The sequence below is a fragment of the Chanos chanos genome, chromosome 12 (assembly GCF_902362185.1).
Source record: "Chanos chanos chromosome 12, fChaCha1.1, whole genome shotgun sequence".
In the NCBI taxonomy this organism is placed as follows: Eukaryota; Metazoa; Chordata; class Actinopteri; order Gonorynchiformes; family Chanidae; genus Chanos; species Chanos chanos.
In genome coordinates, this window is record NC_044506.1 from 23,010,619 (window position 1) to 23,034,450 (window position 23,832).

General features: G+C 43.4%; 1 protein-coding gene across 1 annotated transcript; it reads right to left on the reverse strand.

The window, feature by feature from the left end:
* Positions 1 to 3,215: 3,215 nt before the first annotated feature.
* Positions 3,216 to 12,607, reverse strand: LOC115825562 (death-associated protein kinase 2-like). The gene is made up of 11 exons (XM_030789344.1): positions 12,528 to 12,607; positions 11,569 to 11,790; positions 9,676 to 9,814; positions 8,889 to 9,018; positions 7,206 to 7,254; positions 6,764 to 6,790; positions 5,875 to 6,027; positions 5,092 to 5,137; positions 4,882 to 4,971; positions 3,506 to 3,602; positions 3,216 to 3,292 (listed from the first exon to the last, which is right to left on the reverse strand). Exons 1-11 carry the CDS (start codon positions 12,587 to 12,589, stop codon positions 3,216 to 3,218), a joined length of 1,092 nt encoding a protein of 363 aa, XP_030645204.1. The 5' UTR covers positions 12,590 to 12,607.
* Positions 12,608 to 23,832: the final 11,225 nt, after the last annotated feature.

Genomic DNA, 23,832 nt, shown 5'->3' on the forward strand with positions numbered 1-23,832 from the left:
GAGAGAGAGAGAGAGAGAGAGAGAGAGAGAGAGAGAGAGAGAGAGAGAGAGAGAGAGAGAGAGAGAGAGAGAGAGAGGCACTTAAACCGTCTGAAAGGATTTCTGACTTGTGGCAATGCTGTATGTAGTTTGTTGTTTGGGGTACTCTTTCCATATAGCCTACGATCGTTGTATGTGGCAGTAATTTCTAGTTTCAACAAAAATTTATAGTTTTAGAATCAAATTTATGAATTATTTTTAAAGAGTTAGCCTACCTCTTGGCATTAAGTCTTCTCTCCTTGAGAAAGTCTTTCCAAACCAACAATTTCAGTCCTCACAGCGGTGTCCCAACAAAATAAAATAAAATAAAATAAAAAACACATTTAAAAAAAAACGCCTCAGAGTCACTTCTACAAAATCCACTCTCGGAGTTTGTTTCGACCAGACACGAATGAACCATATGACTCAGGGTAACTGACAACACACTGGAGATGGGGGACGTAGTTAAGTCTCACTCCTCGCTCCAGAAGTTTGTCGGTCCTTTCGGCACTCTGGCCAGGTTCGCAGTAAACTTAAAGCGGCTACGCCCCTACTGCCTGCGCCACGCAGCAGGTGCTCGCGGAAGGCGACTGCGCCCGGTCAATCGTGCCCGCGTGTGTGCGTGTGCGTCTGTTTGTATTGATATTAGTCTGAAATGTTCTACCCGGTCAATGGAATGACAAAGGACAGTTTTTATTTAAACCACACGTCACACATTAATTAAACCATTTAAACCATACACGAAGACGTTTTTTCTTTTTCTAAATGAGTGGTTACATTAGTAAACACACACACACACACGAACGCACACAAAACATGCACAGACAAACAATTCTGTATTGTCAATACACAGAATCCAGTAAAGCTTAGAAACCACATACAATTATACAATACGCTTTTTTTCAGGAAGAAACATGCGATCACTAAATGTAACTGATTAACGAAAATCTACCTAGAAAATTACAATATGATAAAGACAAAAAAGGGATGGATGTTGTATCATGACTCATGAAGTGACATAAATGAACGCTATAGGTTAATGCTACAGAGCCTTCTAAATTGGTTCATGGCAGCCTACGTCATCAATATGTTTACACGTACTGTGTAGTAAAACTGTCTCAACGACATTGGATCCTTCTTTGACAAGTTTATGAAGCCTAAGAATCGTTATGATTGTGCGGAACACATAAGAGAACACACACTGTGACAATGACATTCTTAAAAACAGTATATTTTTTCTTAAATAAAAATGTTTGATCCACCATTAAAAGGAGCATGTTTGAGGAGTATTGGCCTGTGCTAGTCTGGCCACCCCTTTGCATTCTTCATTCATTACAAAAAAAAAAAAAAAAAGACATCTCAGTATTGAAAAGGCCGGTTTATATTTTAGCAGTTTACATCTTTAAGATTGAGAATAAAACGTGACAGAGGCGTGATCATTATAAAGTGTGGTGTCAGAAGGAATTTAAGATTCGGTATAGCGAATGTAACTACACGTTCAAACCGTAGCCTGTTGTTGTTTTTGTGGGGAAAAAATCTCAATAAACAGTTTTAAATAATTTCATTTTATTATCGATATTATTATTATTATTATTATTATAACTGACATAATCAAATAGATTCACGGTGACATAGAGACTTCATGTGAGACTAAAACTGCTCGAAATTAATAAAGCGTAACCACTCAGTTATCTTCAGACTATACGGACTGTCATTTATGAATTGTCAATAATGTCCAGAATATCATATGACTAGTTAGGAATGTCAAGAGTCTCCCAGTTCACTGACGAACACACTGTGGTATATCAATCCACAAACGATGCAGTTTGTCTGTTGTATGCACGAGTAGTAATCTAGCACCTTACTTCAACGCTTTCTGTGGCAAAAGTCTGCCACAACTACGTCAACATTGCTACATCTGTTCGCCAGACAGTTAGCCAATACAGAGCAGTGTATCAAAGCTTAAGCATTAAGGCTGACAGCAGAATTCTGTTGCTTATATGTCCAGTAACTAAACCGGTCTTCAGGGCAAACGAAGAATAGGGACTGTGAGCTTATGGTCACAAAGTGCCTCTCGCGGCTACTTTTACCCCCTCTTATGCCCTTTCAACGATGCCGACTTAAAAACATTTTAGGGCAAACTGTGCTATCTAAATCACGTAACTTAAGTCTGCCCAGCTGTATTCTTTTAAGAAGTGTGTAACGTCAGCTGGTGTAACGTCATCCTGTTAATAAGCTACAGAAAAAGAGAGAAAAAAAAGGCCCATTCACTCTATGACCTTTCAAATCACTGCCACGCCATAAAACTGCAGCTCTGAACATTACAGTAATACTTCATGCCTCGCCCTTTCCTGTTATTATAGCTTACCCTTGTCTGAAGCCAACAAAAACATTGCTCTGCATTTGATTACACTCAGTTTGGGGTTCAACACTATGCGTCATAAAAATTGAAGAGTTTAAGTAGAAACAGATGAGACCACTATCACATTGTTTGACAGTGAGGGAAAGGGTTGTTTCATAAGGCACTTCACACAGGCCTCTCCTAATTTCTCAAGAACTCCGTGAGAATTCCAGAGGAGAGAGTTTTCTAAAACTACTGGTCTAAAATATACTGGGTTTTTTTTTGTTTTGTTTTGTTTTTTCTTTCCAGATTTATTTGTTAAAAAGACCAGTCACACTAATGTATCGCAGTTCCGTTTGCAGTGTCTGGGTTGAAAGGTTTTCCTTCGGAGTCCTCTGGTGAAGATAAGCCTGTAGCATTCCTCGTTCCACTGAGATGGAACCCGTTGCACAGTAGAGTTCCCTAAATGGTATATAGTTTACTGAGGAGCTATTTTTCTATATGTTAGATACTGCCGGAACAAAGCATGCCATTCAGTCTCAAGCCAGTGGAGATACATCACATCAGGTCTGATTTTGTTTTTGAGAGGTAGTGATCTGCCAGAGTGCTTGCATATCAAACAGCTAAGCACCACTCTATCTAAACAGTCAGTCTGTGTGCGTAGTGTCATCAAATACACAAACTGGTGCTTCTGCTGAAGCATCTGTCTCCGCCCGTCATCATTGAGAGGAGCGCAAATGGTACTTGATTTCTAACTCCCCCCAGTGGTCATTTAATGAAGTGCATCTGTCGGCCATCTGACTGGCATTGGAAGAACAGGTAGGAGTTGGGCTCTGTCTCCCCCTGCTGGTTGATTCTAGGAACTGCTGCTGAGTCTGCGTCGTATGAGAGAGGTAGGTTTGGTCTCAGTGTCCTCCTGATCACTCTCACAGTCTCTCTGTGGGAGGAGAGAGAGAGCGAGAGCGAGAGAGAGAAGGAGAGAGAGAGAGAGAGAGAGAGATTCTTTTCATTTCTGTGTTGTAATCACCACAAATACAAATGCAGTACTGAGCATGTTTGAATGGACTCCTTGACTGAGAGAAAATTATGTTAGCTGAAGCATTAATGGTGTGTTATTGAAGCATTAATGGTAAATGTGTTATTGACTTTGTCTTACCAGTTCCTGCTTTCCCAGGTCAGGCGTTTTACAAAGTAACTGCAGTTTAGTCAACCGATTACAGGCCCACACCATATTATAGGACATCTACATTCAGGAATGAGAGAGACAGAAGCAGAGAGAAAGAGAGACAATCAGACAGAGAGAGAGAAAGAGAGAGAAACAGAGAGAGAGAAACAGAGCGCGAGAGAGAGACGGAGAGAGAGAGAGAGAAACAGAGGGAGACTTAAAGTAAAATAGTGACCACAAAGTGGAGCCCTCTTATGTCCAGCGGAGATGATTCATAGTGTTATGTGTCTGTTTTCATATACAGGTATCAGTATGAGTCATCTCTGCAGAACAATGCACACTAACTAAAAACAATACTGCATTCATACAATACTGAAACACACTTACACACACTTACAGAGAACAACACAACACACACACTCACACATACTGAAACACACTTACAGGGAACAACACAGCATTCAAACAGTACTGAAACACACAAAGACACACACACACACACACACACTTACAGAGAATAATATAGCATTCACACAACATTGAAACACACTTACAGAGAGAATAAGACAACATTGCCACAATACTGAAAAACAATGATGCACACTTTTAGAGAGTGCTAGAGCATACACACAATACTGACACACTGTTCACTATAGCACACTACACACACTCCTACTCTCTCTCTCTCACATACAAAGCAACTTCCAAGACAGGCAGGATATAAACCAAGCCACAAAGGACCTGTCCATCGCATAAGTGCCATCACTAAGTCCAGTATTTAACAGTGTGTCTGAAGTGGGATTCAAACCCACACCTCCATTCAGAGACCAGAGCACCCATCTACTCAGAACACTGTTAGCCTTGAGTCTGACACTGGAGACCACTCTGCCATCCTGACGCGCCAAAGGCCCCAGAGTGTTGTCTAGCCATGGCTGGACTTGTCCCTCACTAGCTGAGACTGTTACTGAGCTGCTGCTGAAAGCCACTGCTTCCAGCTGGATGAAAGACACAAGTCCCTGGGTACGCAGCTGGGTAAAGGACCCTGGTTTGGATCTCAGCCCAAGTGTCACACTCCTGGCTAGGTCACCTTCTCCATTTCTGGGCTGGAAACCACCCCAAACCCCTGAATCTTCTTCATATTGCCCCTCCATAGAACATCACCACACCTGCACTGCTCCCATTGTCCCAGCACCTCTGGAATGCATGTGTAGTGCAGTTTGCTAAATAAAGTGGCGCTTCCGGGGCCCTTACCCGGCTCACGTCTCCCTCCCATCCCGTAACAATCTGTCTCCATTCCCCCCTGTGACACAGGCATAATGAGCGTCCAGTCCTTTACCACGAAAAGAAACAAACCAACCTTCCATTTCCTCTTTGCATTGAACTTCTTAAAGTTTTTCATGTTGATAGAGGAGCGATTTCTCTTTGCCGCCTGGCTTCTGTTAAGAGGCTGGAATATAGAGAGAGAGAGAGAGAGAGAGAGAGAGAGAGAGAGAACCTATAACAAAAAGTCAAACTCTTTTCTGTAGATGTTCAATACACACACACACACACACAGAGCAATCCTGACCTTTATCCAGGGATGGATCAGACAGTCCTCTGCTGTCATCCTCTCACTGTATACAAACACAGACAATGAGTTACACATAATACTCTCTCTCACAGACACACACACACACACGCACACACACGCACACACACACACAAATGCACACACACATACTCACACACACACACACACAAACACACACACACGCACACACACACACACACACACGTGCGCGCACGCGCTCGCGCACAAATACACACACACACACACGCGCAAATACACACACACACACATACACATGCTAATAAACAGGCACACACACACGCACCCACACACACACAAACACACACACACGCGCGCGCGCAAATACACAGGCACACACAGACACACACACACACACGCAAATACACACACATACACACACACACACACACAAACACACAGACACACACACACACACACACACACAGAGAGAGACACGCGCACACACGCACACACACACGTACAAAAGACTATGAAGTGAGAATTGCAACACGAGAATAGTAACTTCATTGAGAAATGAAATTGAAATCGCAATTTTGAAACTTTTGGTTCTATACATACACATACACGCATGCACACACGTGCACATATGCACACATGTTGTAACACCCTTTTATCTGATGCTGTTTTAAATTAAACAGATGCAGCTAAAAATGCTCCCTCATTAGAAAACACTTGCGTATGTGGTGACTGTGAAAAGTGGAGCATTCTAAATGAGGGGTTTGAAAAGAGGTGTTGACTGCATGTTAGTGTCTCTCAGACCTCTGCTCTCTGACCAGCAGTTTCTGGATGAAGTCTTTGGCCATGACACTAGTCTGGCTAAAATGCCGTTCGTCAAACTCATAGTTCATCCCCACAATGTTCTTCAGTGTTTCCTCATCAGTATCCCCTTGGAACGGGGAAAGACCACTCAGTCTGGAAAAGGAGGAGGCTTTGCTTTTGACTGGGTAAATGAAAAATACTAAAGAGAAAAACAGTTCTTTGCAAATCGACAGGTGTCATACCAGTTCATACAGCTGACATAAGAAAGTTAATACTGTATAGAGTATATGTTTACTTATCAGACACAAAGGGCTGACACTGCACTACAGTTTCAGTAATTACTATGAGTGAAATATGTACAGAAGGAAAATTCCAAACTATATTTACATTATATATATATATATATATAGACAGAGAGAGAGAGACAGAGAGAGAGAGAGAGAGAGAGAGAGAGATTCCTGGACTTGGTTTGAATGAAAGCTGCTGTAAACAGGCAGATTTAGTGCAGGTTACATTCTGAAATCAGTCTGTCACATTCCCCCCCTGAGGACCAAAGATTCTCATGGTTCCTGGAACAGAAAGCCTGTCTTACAGTTCTCTTTTTCATATGGTCACTCCTTTTACAGCAATAACTCAACACTAATGAGGGAGAGTGAAAGAAATCCAGGCCCTACCCCTGAGCTCCCCCTCCGTGTTCTGGAACACTTTAAAAACGTTATTTGCGATGGGGAAGTTCTGCTTTTCGGTTCATTTGTGTGTTAGCTGTGTATTTTCAGGCTGAGTGTAAACGTGCAGATGTCTTGTGTGGATGACAGTGTAGGCAGAACAGGCCCCGGGAGCCTTGCTGCCGTCTGACTAACACTTCCACTGCAGAAGAATGAGGACTCACAGTATGTAGGTGATTACGCCGATACTCCTGGGAAATAAAAGGGAGAAGAGAGAAAACTTTAACTTCTCAGTTTGAACTCGTGAACACACGCACTGACAGACGCAACCCAATAGGCTGTGTCTGTAGCAGATACACATACAATCATCTACAGAAATACAGAAATCACGCAACGATATAGGTATGCGTGTTATCACCCCCCCCCCCCCCCCCCCCCAAAGCTCATCAGTAAACACATTCACACACACGCAATCTCTCTTACTCTCTCTCTCTCTCTCTCTCTCTCACACAAACACAGACATGTTGTAACCTGTCTGAGACTCACTCCATGGTCTTACAGTGGGTATTTTTACAACAGCTGTGGTTCAGGAGGCATGTATGCGCCTGAGTGTGTGTGTGTGTGTGTGTGGCTACTCCATATGACTGTACACCATGTAACACTCACCACATATCTGCAGCTGTACTCAGAGGCTGGTGGTTTATGATCTCTGGAGCTGAGAAAGAAAGAGAATGAGAGAGAGAGAGAAAGGCAGAGAAAAAGAGAGAGAGAGAAAAAGAGAGAGAGAGAGAGAGAAAGAGAGCGAGAGAGAATTACAGAGAAATATCAGCAACGTCAAGTGAAGTGTTCACAAAGAGAATCATAAGTGGAAAGTGACATGCGTAATTCAAGCAATAGCAGCAATCACTTGACCCTTCACCCTCCATTTTCATTGGTCTATCTTTGTTGACAGGTTGTCTCACCTGAGTTCAAGGTTAATGAGCTTATCTGGTCAAACCACACAATGACCCAAACGCTGGCCCCAAGACTCTGTTTGCTCCAAAACACTCAGCCCACATACGTGTATAGACCTCTATCACCGCAGTCAAACACAGAGCTCCACAAAGAGTCAGGAGTCTGCAGTTCTGTGACCATGCCAACCTTATCACGCTGATTAACACACAGCCCAAATGCATCTGATATCATTCTCCCCTGTTAACCTTCAGTTCCTGTGTGAAATTCACCCCACTAAAAAAAAAACTGCACCAATACAAAAATCAGCTCTCAGCAGTGGCCATCACCCGAACTGACACGTTAAAAACATGTCTCATACGGACTTGGAAACCGGGGGCTTCCATATATTCCTATAAAGAGGAATGATAAGTACCTAACTGACATTTAAATGCTTCCGATTATCTTATCTGCCATGCATTTTAACATCTCTAGTGAGTATAGCACCTGCAGCCTGGGAAAGATCCTTTTACATCTGGACTGCCTGTTTTTGTCTCCAGCGGAGAATCGTTTTAACCCTCCACAGCGGGTGTGGCAGATGAATCGTCAGTTGAGAAGATAAACAAGGCAAGGGTGTCACGACTGAATAGCAACGGGCATGCTGCAGGTATTTGGGCAGAACTGAACGCATCTGTGCATTAAACAGAACTGAACATGGCTGAACCAAACACATCTCTGTTGAACACTGTACTCTCACATGGCTAACCTTTACAAGCACTGTGGCCGCAGTCAAGTGCTAAAGAGACAATTGTCTCTCATTCACAGTGTTTAAGCAGGTGACACTCTGAGCTGCTGATCTGAGACCAGTTGTATGGTTCTGTCTATAAGGGATAAAACTGGGGCAGCAGTTGATAAGAGCTGATCCTGGCAGGTCTGCCCATGGGGGATAGGAACAGAAGAGGTGTCATCACACCCAAGATTCGGCAAGACAAGGGACATTCCTCTTCCTGTTTGTGCCCTCGCCCGACTCTCGCTTTAACTGAAAAGAGTCATGTCACTTCCTGAACTTTGACCGTTGCCATGGAGACCACAGAACCTTGAAATATTCTGTTATTTGCCAAAGGTACAGTAAGGATTGAAATAAAAGCTTCCAAAACCACATACTCAGACTTCTATATTCACAACCATGCAGCTGAGATGCATAAGCAATCTGCTAACAGTGGTACTGTAGAAATTATGTACACACACACACACACACACACACACACACACATACACACAGAACTACACATATGCAAACCAACACTTACACACACATACCGACTTACACTCACACACACACACCCTCCCTCTCTCTGTCTTACACATGTCGAGGTACCAGTTTTTCACGTGATGAGTTAGCAGTGTGGTAGCACTCACCGATATACTGAGGGGTCCCTCCCATGCTCCTGTACTCCTCGCCCTGGTTGAAGTGATGGGCCATCCCAAAGTCAATGATCTTAATGTCAGGGCTGGCCGCCCGCTTGTCCGACAGCATGATGTTCTCAGGCTAAAGGCCAGGACATGAGGAGAGGGACGTTAATTAGACACTGTCCCTGCATTTCTCACAAACCGAGCAGTGCTTCACAAACACAGCTTCCTGGACAGCCCAGAGCTTAAAACCATCTCCAAGAACTGCTCTTTCAAACTCTGTACAACTGTGTGAAAACTAACCAGTTAAATTCAGCATCGGGGTCAGTCTCAGATTCTCTGAATCACTCCACTCGGCCAATGAAATCTCTGACATTTTACTACAGTATGACATAGGACTGCCAAAATCTCCAAACCATCACACAGTCACAAAATAAAGAACAGATTTCAGTCCAACACGTCTGAGCACCCCGTCAATGTGGGCATCGACAGAAGGTTATGGCCGGCCTCATTCAACCCCTGTGTGTGGCTTTTATTCATAGCATTTGTGTGAGGTTAGTTCCTCTGCAGGTCAGTGCAGTGAAAGATGTGGAAGGGTGGGCCTCGGTCAGCTCAGATAGAAAAAGCGAAGTTTCAGTTAGAAAGAGGAAGTATTCAGCTCTACACAACCTCCAAAGCTCACACACTCTTTCAAATCAACTGGCTAAAGCATTGCCGCACCAGAATCTAGTCAAATGGGTTTTTTTTTTTGGTTGTTGTTGTTGTTGTAGTTGTTTTTAAGTTGGAAGCGGCGTACCTTCAGGTCAAAGTGGCCAATGTTTTTGCTGTGCATGTAGCTGACCCCATGCAGAATCTGCTCAAGGAATTTAATAGCGTCAGTCTCTGTCAAACTCTCCTTTTCAGCAATAAAGTCGAACAGTTCACCTCCTCTAATCCTGAGAGGGAGAGAAAGAGTTTTAGATTAGAACAACAAAATCAAGTTCACGGGTTTAATTTTACAGGTTTTAACTGGAATGATTTTACAGGTTTACGATGGGATGGCTGTAAATACTTACACTAATGTGACTTTACAGGTTTACAATGGAATGGCTGTAAATATTTACACTAATGTGATTTTACAGGTTTACAATGGAATGGCTGTAAATATTTACACTAATGTGATTTTACAGGTTTACAATGGAATGGCTGTAAATATTTACACTAATGTGACTTTACAGGTTTACAATGGAATGGCTGTAAATATTTACACTAATGTGACTTTACTGGTTTACAATGGAATGGCTGTAAATATTTACACTAATGTGATTTTACAGGTTTATATTATAGAGCGTCTCTACAGGCACCAGGTTTGAAGACTGATGCGGGGATTCATTTACAGGTCCACTCCTGACACAGCGCAGCTATACAAGACCTGGATCTGACCTATACAAGACCTGGATCTGACCTATACAAGACCTGGATCTGACCTATACAAGACCTGGATTTGACCTATACAAGACCTGGATCTGACCTATATAACACCTGGATCTGACTTGGATCTGACCTATACAAGACCTGGATCTGACCTGGATTTGACCTGGATTTGACCTGGATCTGACCTATACAAGACCTGGATCTGACCTGGATTTGACCTATACAAGACCTGGATTTGACCTATACAAGACCTGGATCTGACCTATACAAGACCTGGATCTGACCTGGATTTGACCTGGATCTGACCTGGATTTGACCTGTATAGTCAGTGACTGAGTGTCAGCTGCTGACGGCGAGACAGCAATGCAGCTGCGTTAGGCCGTCTGTGATGATTTCTGTACTGGCTGAACTCCTCCCTTATCTTCTAATCCTCTCAGTCAGTCAGTCAGCACACTGTCTCTCATTACTCTCAGTCAGTCAGCACACTGTCTCTCATCACTCTCAGTCAGTCAGTAAGCACACTGTCTCTCATCACTCTCAGTCAGTCAGCACACTGTCTCTCATCACTCTCATTCAGTTAGTCAGCACACTGTCTCTCATCACTCTCAGTCAGTCAGTAAGCACACTGTCTCTCATCACTCTCAGTCAGTCAGCACACTGTCTCTCATCACTCTCAGTCAGTCAGTCAGCACACTGTCTCTCATCACTCTCAGTCAGTCAGTCAGCACACTGTCTCTCATCACTCTCAGTCAGTCAGCACACTGTCTCTCATCACTCTCAGTCAGTCAGCACACTGTCTCTCATCACTCTCAGTCAGTCAGTCAGCACACTGTCTCTCATCACTCTCAGTCAGTCAGTCAGCACACTGTCTCTCATCACTCTCAGTCAGTCAGCACACTGTCTCTCATCACTCTCAGTCAGTCAGCACACTGTCTCTCATCACTCTCAGTCAGTCAGTCAGCACACTGTCTCTCATCCTGTCCTCTCATAGTTTATCTCTACCTGTACTTCTGCTGCAGTGTACACATACACATACACATACACACACACACACACACACACACACTCACACACACACGCACACAAACATGCATACACACACACACACACACGCGTATATACACACACACACACACACATACACGCATACACACACACACACACACATACACGCATACACACACACACACACACCCGTATACACAGACACACACATACACGCATACATACACACACACAAACACGTATAAACACACACACACATAGAGAGACTCACAGTTCTATGATGAGGACCACCTCTGCTCGGCTCTCAAACACATCCCGCAGTGCCATGATGTTGTGATGTTGCAAGGCCTGCATGATCTCCACCTCTCTCTCCACGTTCTTCCTCTCTATCCCCAGACGGCTCGCCACCCCCCGACGCAGCTTCATAAACTTGCCTGCCCACAGAATGCCCGAAGCCCGCTCCCGAAGCTCCCGTACCTGACCGAAGTGTCCACTGGGGCGGCGACAGAGAGCATTCAAAGACACAGCAGTCAACGAACAGAAAACGTGAAGCTCCTCAGCGCCTGTCCGTACTGTGTACGTAACGTTAGAATAAATCCCCACAAAATCACCTCAGAACTGAGAGTAGAACCCTGAACATTAGGACCCTTAACATTTGTGGGAAGACTTTTCCTGAGCAGTTAAAATTCTATAAACATTTTTTCCAGGCAGGAAGTATCACACATTGAATCTGACCTGTTATGAACTTCAATAAAAGGCAATATAACATCACATGACCAATAAACCAGCAAACCAAAAGGAGAATGACAGACATCAAAAACATGTTTGCTTTGCACCAGAAGCCAATTTCCAGTCTGTCAAAGTCACCCAACAGACAGGGTTAACCAGGGCTGACCACTGGTACCACTGCACTGGCATGACCTGGAACAGCATGTGGTCAATAATGGGCTGTGAATAATTAGCATGAGAGAAATGAATAAGCCTGTGTATACACAACATCAGCGAATGCTCCCTATTCTCTCTGACATCTGGGCCCATTCAGAATTAAGGTTGTGTTGTGTAAGTTTGTTTTAGAGATAGGACTTATTCAAATAATTAAAAGCTCTAATGTGTCTCAACAACCTCTGTTTTAGATCTTCCTTTTTTTCTGTATGGTTTTGCTGTGGCCAGTGCTTTGGAAATTCCTGCAGTGGTCAGGCTGGGTGATGTGTTACAGAGGAGGGGCCTTACCTTCCTAAAATGTCTCCAATCTCATACAGATCCTCCACGTTCTCAGGTTTAAAAACAGCCATGTCTCTTCAGTTAGATTCATACACACGCGCGCGCGCGCACACACACAAACACACACACACACACACACGCACGCACGCACGCACGCACACACAAGCACACACTCCCACTCTCTCTCTCTGTTGTTCCCTCAGAGGGCAGTGGACAGCCGGTGGGTTAATGTATTGTGGTCACAGGCAGGTCAGGGTGTGGTGTGGGTGAGATGGGGGGGGGACCTAGAAACAGAGAAGATTTAATGAACACAGTCAGTTTAAACACAATGGCAGAACTAGAGCAGAACTAGTGGTAGTAGAGCTAGAACTAGATGTAGAACTAGGGAAAACATTAACTATCAAAATATGAGAACCTTTGTCACATCAATTATTCCACCACCCACCAGCCACAACACAAATGACATCTCTTTAAAATTTTTCTGCAATGCCTAAAACTTAATATTAGTCATTTTAAATGGCCAATGCACATTTCAGCCATGCTAAAAAAAAAAAAAAAACAGCATGGCTTCTTTGCCCTCTCACGGGAGGCAACCTTCACACATGGGTTGATTCCATGGTTTCCAAGGTGAGCGTTACCGTGGCGATCTGGGCCACTACACTTACATAACAGAGCTAATGGCCATTCTGTGGCGGGCTACTGTAATGACTGCTGAAAAGATGACAAGTGCAGAGCAGGCAGAGGGCCGGGACAGACAATAGATGGAAAGAGGTCAGAGCAGAACAGAGAATGAGGGAGAGAGCAAGAGGAAGGGAGATACAAATTACAAGAGCAGAATGAGATTACAAATGAGATCCAAAAAACTGTGTGTGTGTGTGTGTGCGTGTGTGTGTGTGTGTGTGTGACAGACAGACAGAGAGAGAGAGAGAGAGGTGAGGAAATAGGCAAAGAAGAGGGATTGTGACATATGCCACTAAGCTCTGGACAAGACCCAGGAAGACAGAGATTAGAGAAACAGAGGAGATCATGCTTACTATCAGTATGTGAAAGTGACAGTGAGAGAGTGTGTGTGTGTGTGTGAATAAGTGATAGAGAGAGAGAGTGAGAGAGAGAGTGTGTGTGTGTGTGTGTGTGTGTGTGTGTGTGTGTGTGTATGTGAATAAGTGATAGAGAGAGAGAGAGTAAAACTGTTAAGAGAGAGGGTTGGGTGAGTAGACACAGAGGCAGATAAGATAAGAGCATGATCACTAGTGTTAATGTTAAAAAGCACATGAAGAAAATTTGTCTTCAAATTTCCACATTTTATGAGGACATTCTTATGTTTTCTGTTTCTCCATAGAGACTTATTCTTTATATTTATAGCCTTCTATAAACTAAAAACAAAGTGAAAAGAGAGAGAGAGAGAGAGAGAGAGAGAGAGAGGTGACAGGGATGGCTTGGTTTTGTGGGAAAAGTGTTGAAAGTGAGTGTGTAGTTTTTGTCTGTGAGAAAGTGAAAATATCTGTTTTCCCAGTGACTAGAATCTGCAGATAGGAAGGAGAGAAGAAAAGAAGAAAGGCACTGTATGTTTGCAGATTTGGCACATAAGTTACAGAAGAAAAGCTGAACATTTTCAATCTTATGCAGGTGTAACCTCCCCATGCCCACACACACACACACACACACACACATACACACACACACACACACACACACACACACACACCATTTCTCTCAGTCATCTGAAAACATTTGCATTTGTGTCTCTGGTTTATGTAAACTCACTCCTCACCAGATGGCCACACACACACATTTATGTGCATGAAAAACATGAAAACATCTGTGTGCATGTGTGTGTGCATGTGTGTGTAGATGTGTGTGTGAGAGAGAGAGATTTCAAGTTCAGTCTGTTTTTATGCTCACAGTTTTTATCTTTCCCCTGATAGGATTCCCCACAGCCATAGACTCCTTGTCTACCAACCCCTTATACCAGGAAATCACTCACAGTACAAACGTCTCACACACACACACACACACACACACACACACACCACAGTCAGGCCCCATGAACCACATAAACATAAACAATAAACAATAACCTCAGTGCTCTGGTCCCACTGTGCCAATGGCCAAGTGCGGCATAGCACCGCTGTTCTCAGACCAGACCGCTGTGAGCATCACCTCCACCCAACCCACTACCTAACATGTGTGAGCAGTACAGTAAAAACCTCACCAGTAGTGAACCAGTAAAGCTGCCACTCTCCCTGAGCACTGCTCTGATTCTCTGACACGCTGACAGTCTTATATGATCAGAAAAGACGGCCTTGTCTCTATGGCTTATCCTCAGCCTGTTTGTCATTCACTGCCATATCTATTCTCTATAAATGGTTTTCCTATGTGAGGATCAGCAAACGTCCCTACCCGGTTTCCACTTCTTATACTACTATACGCACATCTGGTACTCACAATGCCACAAGAGCCTAAAACACATTCACATACACACACACGCACACACACACACACAAAGAGCAAAAGTGAAAAGGTAAATAAAGCTCCTATTTATGCTTGATACAATAAACAAATATGCAGAAACACACATACATTCACACACAGTCAGGACTGCTGCAGTAATATTACTGGGTTTTTGAAAGAGACGTTTGCCCGTGCACTCACAAAGAAAAGGGATCTCCATAAAACTGACTCAGTATAACTCACTCCTCACCAGATGGCCACACACACACATTTATGTGCATGGATAAACATGAAAACATCTGTGTGCATGTGTGTGTGTGTGTGTGTGTGTGTGTATGTGTGTGTGTGAGAGAGAGAGAGAGAGATTTCAAGTTCAGTCTGTTTAATGCTTACAGAAGTTGTCTATTATCTTTCCACTGATAGGATTCCAGACATCCATCGACTCCCTAAAGAAAAGTGATTTCCATAAAACTGACTCAGTATAACTCTAAGTATTAAACCCTCTCAAATCACAAAGTAAAACCAAAACTGCTTTCCTGCAACACTTTCAATACTTTCACAATACTTTTACTTGTTAAAATGGATAAACTGTTCTCTGTGCTATTCTATTCTATACTACTATGCTCATGCAACAGAGAATACACAGGTTCAGCTGTCAAAGTCAAGGTTTTTCACAAAGTATGAATCTCATAAGTGAAAAATGCCTGTAAAAGGCCTCAGGGGGGTGGGCGGGGGAGGGGGTAAATGAAAGTCTCAGAGGAAGAGAGCTGACATTCCCTTTTTCCAGGAACTGTCCTCCAATCCGGAGAAAAGGCGAGGGGGAGTGAGAGATCCGAGCCAAGATCCCGACACATTCCATACATCTCAGGGCATGTTTGAGTCTAAACCGAGTTCTAAAAGGATCGCTGTGTCCGGATCAGTGACAACAGACACATCTCAGGCCCTGTGTTTTCTAAGCAAACTTTTAACAGAGTGCTTGCATTTATACTAATCCCTCCTGATCTGAGATCAGTGTGTGCTGCCTGTGATCGGTATGGTCAGGACCAGGGTTGATAAAGTGGTTTTAGCTTTAGCTGTGTCAGGCAGAATGTAACTGCATTGAGTTTATCATAAACTGTAAAAGAGGTCATTATTGTGATCTGAATTTTCCATATCTAAGGGAAGATCTACTCTGTTTCCATCCATTGCATCGATGTTGACAGGACTTTTATTTTGATAGTGCTGTGTTTGTGCTGTGTTTTCCTGATGTTTTAAAGTGGTTCATGTGCCTAACTGAGCATGAGCAATTAACTGGGCCAAATATCAAACACAGTTTGTGAAAGGACAAGCTCATCAAGAAAGGAGAAGTGCCCATTTCTGGGCTGTGGCTGAAGGTGAGCAAGGTATTAGATTTTAGTTAATCACCTTTAATATTTGTGGCTTGTCCCTTAAAGTTTTAATCTACTTGTGGTTTGTATTTCTTTGTGTTGAGAGATCAGTCAGCAATCACACGAAGCCCTGGCCTTTAGGCGGAGTAACAAGGCAATAAGGAACTTTCCTTTGGCAGTTTTACTGAAATGTGGAAGTGTGTTGATTTATCTTGGGTGTCACTCAAGTTCATCTTAATTCTGACTGCGTTTTATAATTATGTATTTTGTGAAGATCTTGAAAGAGAAATAAGATTTGGAATTATTTTACGGAATTAACTGGACAAATTGTACAATGCTTTTTGTATGTTTCTCCTCAGCTTTTACAGTGTGTTTATGACAAGTACAGAGAAAAATAAAAGCTTTCATAAAGCATCAGAGAGGACCTGCCCATGCAGCTGGCATATGCCACAGGCAGTGATGGCTGAGTAATTTGTGAACTTACAGAGAAATAACTTTTACAATGTAAATTGAATCAACAACAACCAAAAAAGCCGAAGGCCTACTTCTTGCCAGTGCATGTTTTTTTTGCATGATATATAATCTGGTGAGATTTTTCTCATTCGTAGTCACAGGAGGCGGGACAAAACAGGATGTATTACTATTGGTCTTTACAGCAGGACGTAAAGATACTACTCATTCAGCACATTAAAGTCGTGCATTGAGTTACTCATTGGAATTCAAATGTTAAACAGAAAAAATATTAGCATGAGAAAAATAGTGTCGTAGTCCAATGGTCAAAATGTGCTCAAACGTCTGCAAAGTTGAACTTTCCCCTAAACAGTCATCTCCCTCCAGACAGTGGCTTCATGTAATAAACCACAGGCGTCGAAGCATCGTGCTGCATTTTAAAAAGAGATATACCTAGCAGATATTTACACAGCAGATATATGGCATTTCTAAGCAGGTGTCGCGTGTTTTTTTTTAGCACTGAGTGATGTGACAGTGAAAGGGGGTGTTGCGTGTGAAGATGTCAATCACCTGTCGAGACGCCTTCAGCAACCACATTTGTGGTTTTCAACAGAAACTACCGGCCAGTTAGTAGTAGTCTAAATTTAGCACCCGTGCTCTGAATGTATGTGTCCTCTGCAGACTTTCTTTATGTCAGCCTCACAAAACCAAAGATGTTAATTAGGTAATTAGCTTCAGTAAAAGAGAGTTCAGAAAAAGAAAACAAAAACGCCTTGCCCTGAGGGGCCGGGGAAGGAGAGATTAAATCAGAGAGGACAGGATGGCAGGAATGAAGAGGAGAGGGGAACAAAAGAATGGAGAAGCTGGGTTATATGTAATTGAATTTATAATTGTAAAGTAATTGAGTTTGCACCACAGGGATGCTTTTGGTGACGCTCTTATTAATCAGACATGAGGAATTAATTCAACTTATCCAAGACCAATACATAGTCAACGCAATACATAAACACACAAATCAGGCACCACCCTAATGCAACAGAAAGACTCATTTTCCCATTAATAACATAGATTATAGTTGGAACCATCTGACCTTCCCTGAGCACTCATAACAGGGTGGACATTAATAAAGCTTTCACATGAAGTCTTTTGTTTACACCAAACCAGAAATGCAGAGAATTGTCAGTGTGTTTGTTATGTAAGACTTGGATGTGTCAGATCTGTTGTTGGTCATGCTGCCACTTGTAATATATATTTTTATTTTAATATGGATTTAGTCAGCAGGAATCTATTGCACTACCATAGGGCCAGAGCTTTGTCTCTGGCACCAGTATAGGTGACACGATCAAATTGTTTTACTATGTAAAATAACAACCAACTCCAAACATGCTGGCTACACATACATCACGGTCCTATCCTCGAAACAACAGCAGAGTGTAACTGATGCAGGATCAGTCGAAGCCCATCACAGTAGCATCAGGAACAGTGATACTTGACCTATTAAGTGTTTTTCGTTGCATGGGCAAATACTGTTTAGTATTCTAGAACAGTACATGGCTGGTATCTCAACCCGAAACGTATTGTCACGACATTCGCTATCGCTGTAGGCAGCAATGTCGTGACTGGCTCGGCCACAGAAACATCTGGGCATTTTTATGTATCTAAAAAACCACGCACGACTGCTCCCTCAGCTTCGGTCTTCGTATGACACTGCACAGACTCCTCCCGCGTGAGCTGTAGAACGGGACAGGTCAGTGTGAGTACGGCGCCGCGGACCATGCGCAGCGGCAGTGTCAACTCAAATCTATGCTCACAACACGATTCGCGTTTGCAGACTTGTCGTTTTATTAAATGGTCACTCACGACCGTATGACGTTAATAAGATAAGCAGTTTTCACTAAGAATGAACGCAGATATGGAAATACTATTGAGATGCGGCAGAATGAGGCAGAAAACAGGTGGACTGGCATCGAGTCATCTAGCTATGACTAGTTTCTCGTCCTTAAACAAGGTACATGTGCAAACTTGTTTTTCGATTCGGTTGCTATTGGGCCATTTTAAGAGTCATAACACGTGAACCACAAATTCTAGGGGTTTTCAGTGTCATAAACGCTCTAGTATATGATATTCGCTAGAAACGTCAACGCTATTCACCGCTTAAAATGACATGATTGTTTCATGTGTAGAAATTCTCCTAGTTTCCTTGAAGCCAGTTTAGGCGATGTTGCGTCATTACGGTCCCAGTGCCTGCTTTTTCTTTTCTTTTTTTCGTCCATTCGCCATAACATTTAAAATCATGTCTCGCTACCAAGGTAAAAAAAATGTTGTTCGTTCATACCTGTATCTCGGAGCAAAGGCTTGAAGCTTTCTGTAGTCCTCAGCGGAGCTCTGTCCACCCTCGTCGCTCAAGCTCTTGTGCGCTCCAGACGCACTTTGTCAAACGAGGAAACGCTCTTCAAACCACGGTCAAAAAAAAAAAAAAACACGCCCATCAACAAGGGGGCTATTCATGCAGGTGGATTACACAAAATTGTAATGTGATTTTCAGTGCCAGAGAGTTAATGTCTCGGCAGACTGAGACTGTGTCATAAGGCGCAGTTAAAGTAGTATCACAGCGGACGCAAACAATTATTGCCTTCGCCACATCGCCCCGATTGTGAATCCAGATCAAAGGTATTTACATTGGGTTTTTTTCACAAGAGGTGTTATGCTGGCACCCAGAACACGAAATACCATGACAGTGGATGAACGAACGTCGCCACACAAATGTCACAAACACATTAACGCTTGAGTTGAATACATCATGAACATGACTAATACTAACATAAACCAGCACTATACGAACAGTGGCGGACTCAGGCTGTTTGAAGGGCAGGGGTGAAAAACTTAAAAGGGAACCTACTGCACGACACGGGGCCCCACCATCGCACAGAAAGCTATGGTGCATCATGTATGATGAAATAGTCTTCATTCTTGATTAAGACTGACAGTATGTTATTAGGCGATCCAGATTAAAAGTATAAGCACACCTAAACACACAGGGAACTATAAACCTTTAAAATGTTTAGGCCCCATTTCACACACAGCACAAATAGCACCAATAACAGCACAAATGTATGTGCTTCAGTTTTCTTTCTCTCCTCGGCCTTCTGTAATCATAGCGTAGCCCAATGCTAACCCCGCTCTTAAGTTAGTTGAAAAAGCAATTCACACGAAACTTTTAAGTCCTATGGACATTTTTTGTGCAAATTACCCTAAAATCATTTCCTTAGCCCTTAAGGAATGATTTTTACACTTCTTCTTGATTCCCAAATTGAGTCCACAGGTTAGAATAGATTCAGCTAAGTACGGTACCTATAGTTAACAATGTACTTTAAACTTTATCTGTGTCATTGTTGGCAATAATTTACTTTGTCTTTTACTATCAAATACAGTTAACCAAACATAATCTAACCTAACCTAAAGGGTACATAGAAAAATGAAAAACAGGGACAGTGCAGAGGAGATTACATCAGAACGCTAGCCAGATATTCACCTAACTTATCAGCCCCCTGCAAAAACGCAGAAAAGGTTTGTTAGCAGCCATACAATGTGTTTTGAATGTAAGCAGGATTTGAGATGTAAATTCAAAATCTTATCACAATATTTGGATGCCCCCCCGGACTGTCGTCATGGCCCCCGCTTTGGGAACGCCTGCCCCAGAGGGCCCGTTGTAGGGGAGACTGTAGAGCACTGCATCTCGTTTTCTTCACTGGGATTTATTTCTCTCCACTGCAAGGGCACTTCATGGTGTTTCCTCACTTGGAAGGGCATCAAAGAGGGCACTTCATGAGTTGGTTTTTTTTTTCATCTGAAAGGCACCTGTAGGGAACCTCAAGTTTATCCCATTGTAAGGGCGCCTATATGGCAACACATCACATATTCACCAGTGGAGGGGCATCCATTAGGAAACCAACCCACATTCTCATGCATGCAGGGACAGCCCTTTACAGCACTGCATCACATTTTATCCACTGGAGGGGCACTTCTCCATTAGAGGAGCACCTAACTGGGCATTTCGTCATGTTTTCTCACTTGTACTTCCTATACAGCACTGCATCCTATTTACCCTATACAGCACTGCATCCCATTTACCCCATACAGCACTGCATCCCATTTACCCTATACAGCACTGCATCCCATTTACCCCATACAGCACTGCATCCCATTTACCCTATACAGCACTGCATCCCATTTACCCCATACAGCACTGCATCCTATTTACCCTATACAGCACTGCATCCCATTTACCCCATACAGCACTGCATCCCATTTACCCCATACAGCACTGCATCCCATTTACCCCATACAGCACTGCATCCCATTTACCCTCTACAGCACTGCATCCCATTTACCCCATACAGCACTGCATCCCATTTACCCCATACAGCACTGCATCCCATTTACCCTCTACAGCACTGCATCCCACTTACCCTCTACAGCACTGCATCCCATTTACCCTATACAGCACTGCATCCCATTTACCCTCTACAGCACTGCATCCCATTTACCCTCTACAGCACTGCATCCCATTTACCCTCTACATCACTGCATCCCATTTACCCCATACAGCACTGCATCCCATTTACCCTATACAGCACTGCATCCCATTTACCCTCTACAGCACTGCATCCCATTTACCCTCTACAGCACTGCATCCCATTTACCCTCTACATCACTGCATCCCATTTACCCCATACAGCACTGCATCCCATTTACCCTCTACATCACTGCATCCCATTTACCCCATACAGCACTGCATCCCATTTACCCCATACAGCACTGCATCCTATTTACCCCATACAGCACTGCATCCCATTTACCCTCTACATCACTGCATCCCATTTACCCCATACAGCACTGCATCCCATTTACCCCATACAGCACTGCATCCCATTTACCCTCTACAGCACTGCATCCTATTTACCCTATACAGCACTGCATCCCATTTACCCTCTACAGCACTGCATCCTATTTACCCTATACAGCACTGCATCCCATTTACCCTATACAGCACTGCATCCCATTTACCCTCTACAGCACTGCATCCCATTTACCCCATATAGCACTGCATCCCATTTACCCTATACAGCACTGCATCCCATTTACCCCATACAGCACTGCATCCTATTTACCCTATACAACACTGCATTCTATTTACCCTATACAGCACTGCATCCTATTTACCCTATACAGCACTGCATCCCATTTACCCCATACAGCACTGCATCCCATTTACCCCATACAGCACTGCATCCCATTTACCCTATACAGCACTGCATCCCATTTACCCCATACAGCACTGCATCCTAGTTACCCTATACAGCACTGCATCCCATTTACCCTATACAGCACTGCATCCCATTTACCCTATACAGCACTGCATCCCATTTACCCCATACAGCACTGCATCCTAGTTACCCTATACAGCACTGCATCCCAGTTACCCTATACAGCACTGCATCCCATTTACCCTATACAGCACTGCATCCTATTTACCCTATACAGCACTGCATCCCATTTACCCTATACAGCACTGCATCCCATTTACCCTCTACAGCACTGCATCCCATTTACCCCATACAGCACTGCATCCCATTTACCCTATACAGCACTGCATCCCATTTACCCCATACAGCACTGCATCCCATTTACCCCATACAGCACTGCATCCCATTTACCCCCTACAGCACTGCATCCCATTTACCCCATACAGCACTGCATCCCATTTACCCCATACAGCACTGCATCCTATTTACCCTATACAGCACTGCATCCCATTTACCCTCTACCGCACTGCATCCCATTTACCCCATACAGCACTGCATCCCATTTACCCTCTACAGCACTGCATCCCATATACCCTCTACAGCACTGCATCCCATTTACCCTATACAGTACTGCATCCCATTTACCCTCTACAGCACTGCATCCCATTTACCCTATACAGTACTGCATCCTATGTTCTCGGCTGGAAAGGGCACCTTCAGGACGCTGTCATACAGAGGCGGCATAGAGGGCACTTCATAACGACACCCTTTTCCATTGGATGGGCACACATAGGGAACGTCAAGTTTAGACCATTGTAAGGGCATCTTATAGGGCACTGCATCACGTTTTCTCCACTAGAAGGGCACTCATTAAGACGCGTTGTCGAATTGTCTTGCTCTAGAGGGCACATCATGATCATTTGTGGCATGAAGGGGCACCCTAGAGGGCACTCAGTGAAGGACAGCCTATAGGGCGCTTCCTCCCGTTTTCACCACTTTTTCAACCATGGGGTCACCCCCCAAGTCTGCCAGTATAAACTAGTAGTAAACATATTTTCCAGTGTTTTCCGGTGTAATAAATCATGTCTAATATGCACGCATGACTTCAATATTTCAGTAAAATACTGAAAATGCAGTCACCAGGTTACTGTCACCTAAATTTATGCTTATTGGTCATGGCTTTTCCATGTGTTTTCCCTCCGGTTCACGAATCTACAGTGTTTAGTAACTGATTGTGTGCTACGTTATTTAAGGCACGATTTTCTGTTTTGCTTAGAGTGTGCAGAATTTTTTGTTCAAGTGACTTCACTCATGAAATCTAAATGACAACTGTGGAATTCAGTCAGGGCAATAAACTTTTTTTTTTAATGTAGAAAAAGCATTTATTTATACATTGCCTTACTTACATTCCACTGGATCTTTTCATCTTTTCTCCCAGTTTTGTTTACAGAGAAGTAACAGAACAGGAAATGAACTGATGGAGGGAGAGAGGGAGAGTCAGATCAGGGAGCTGTACAGTTCTGGGGCAAGGCCTGAGGGGCAGACCGTTGGTAGGAGGAACATCAGGAGCTGCCCTTACTGGTGGAGGAGCCGACGCTGAGGAGGCGTCAGGCCGAGATCCTTTAATGTTCACCTCTGAATAAAGGTGAAGTGAAGCACAGTCTGCTGAGGAAAAGAGACAGAGAGAGAGACAGAGAGAGAGACAGAGAGAGAGACAGAGACAGAGAGAGAGACAGAGAG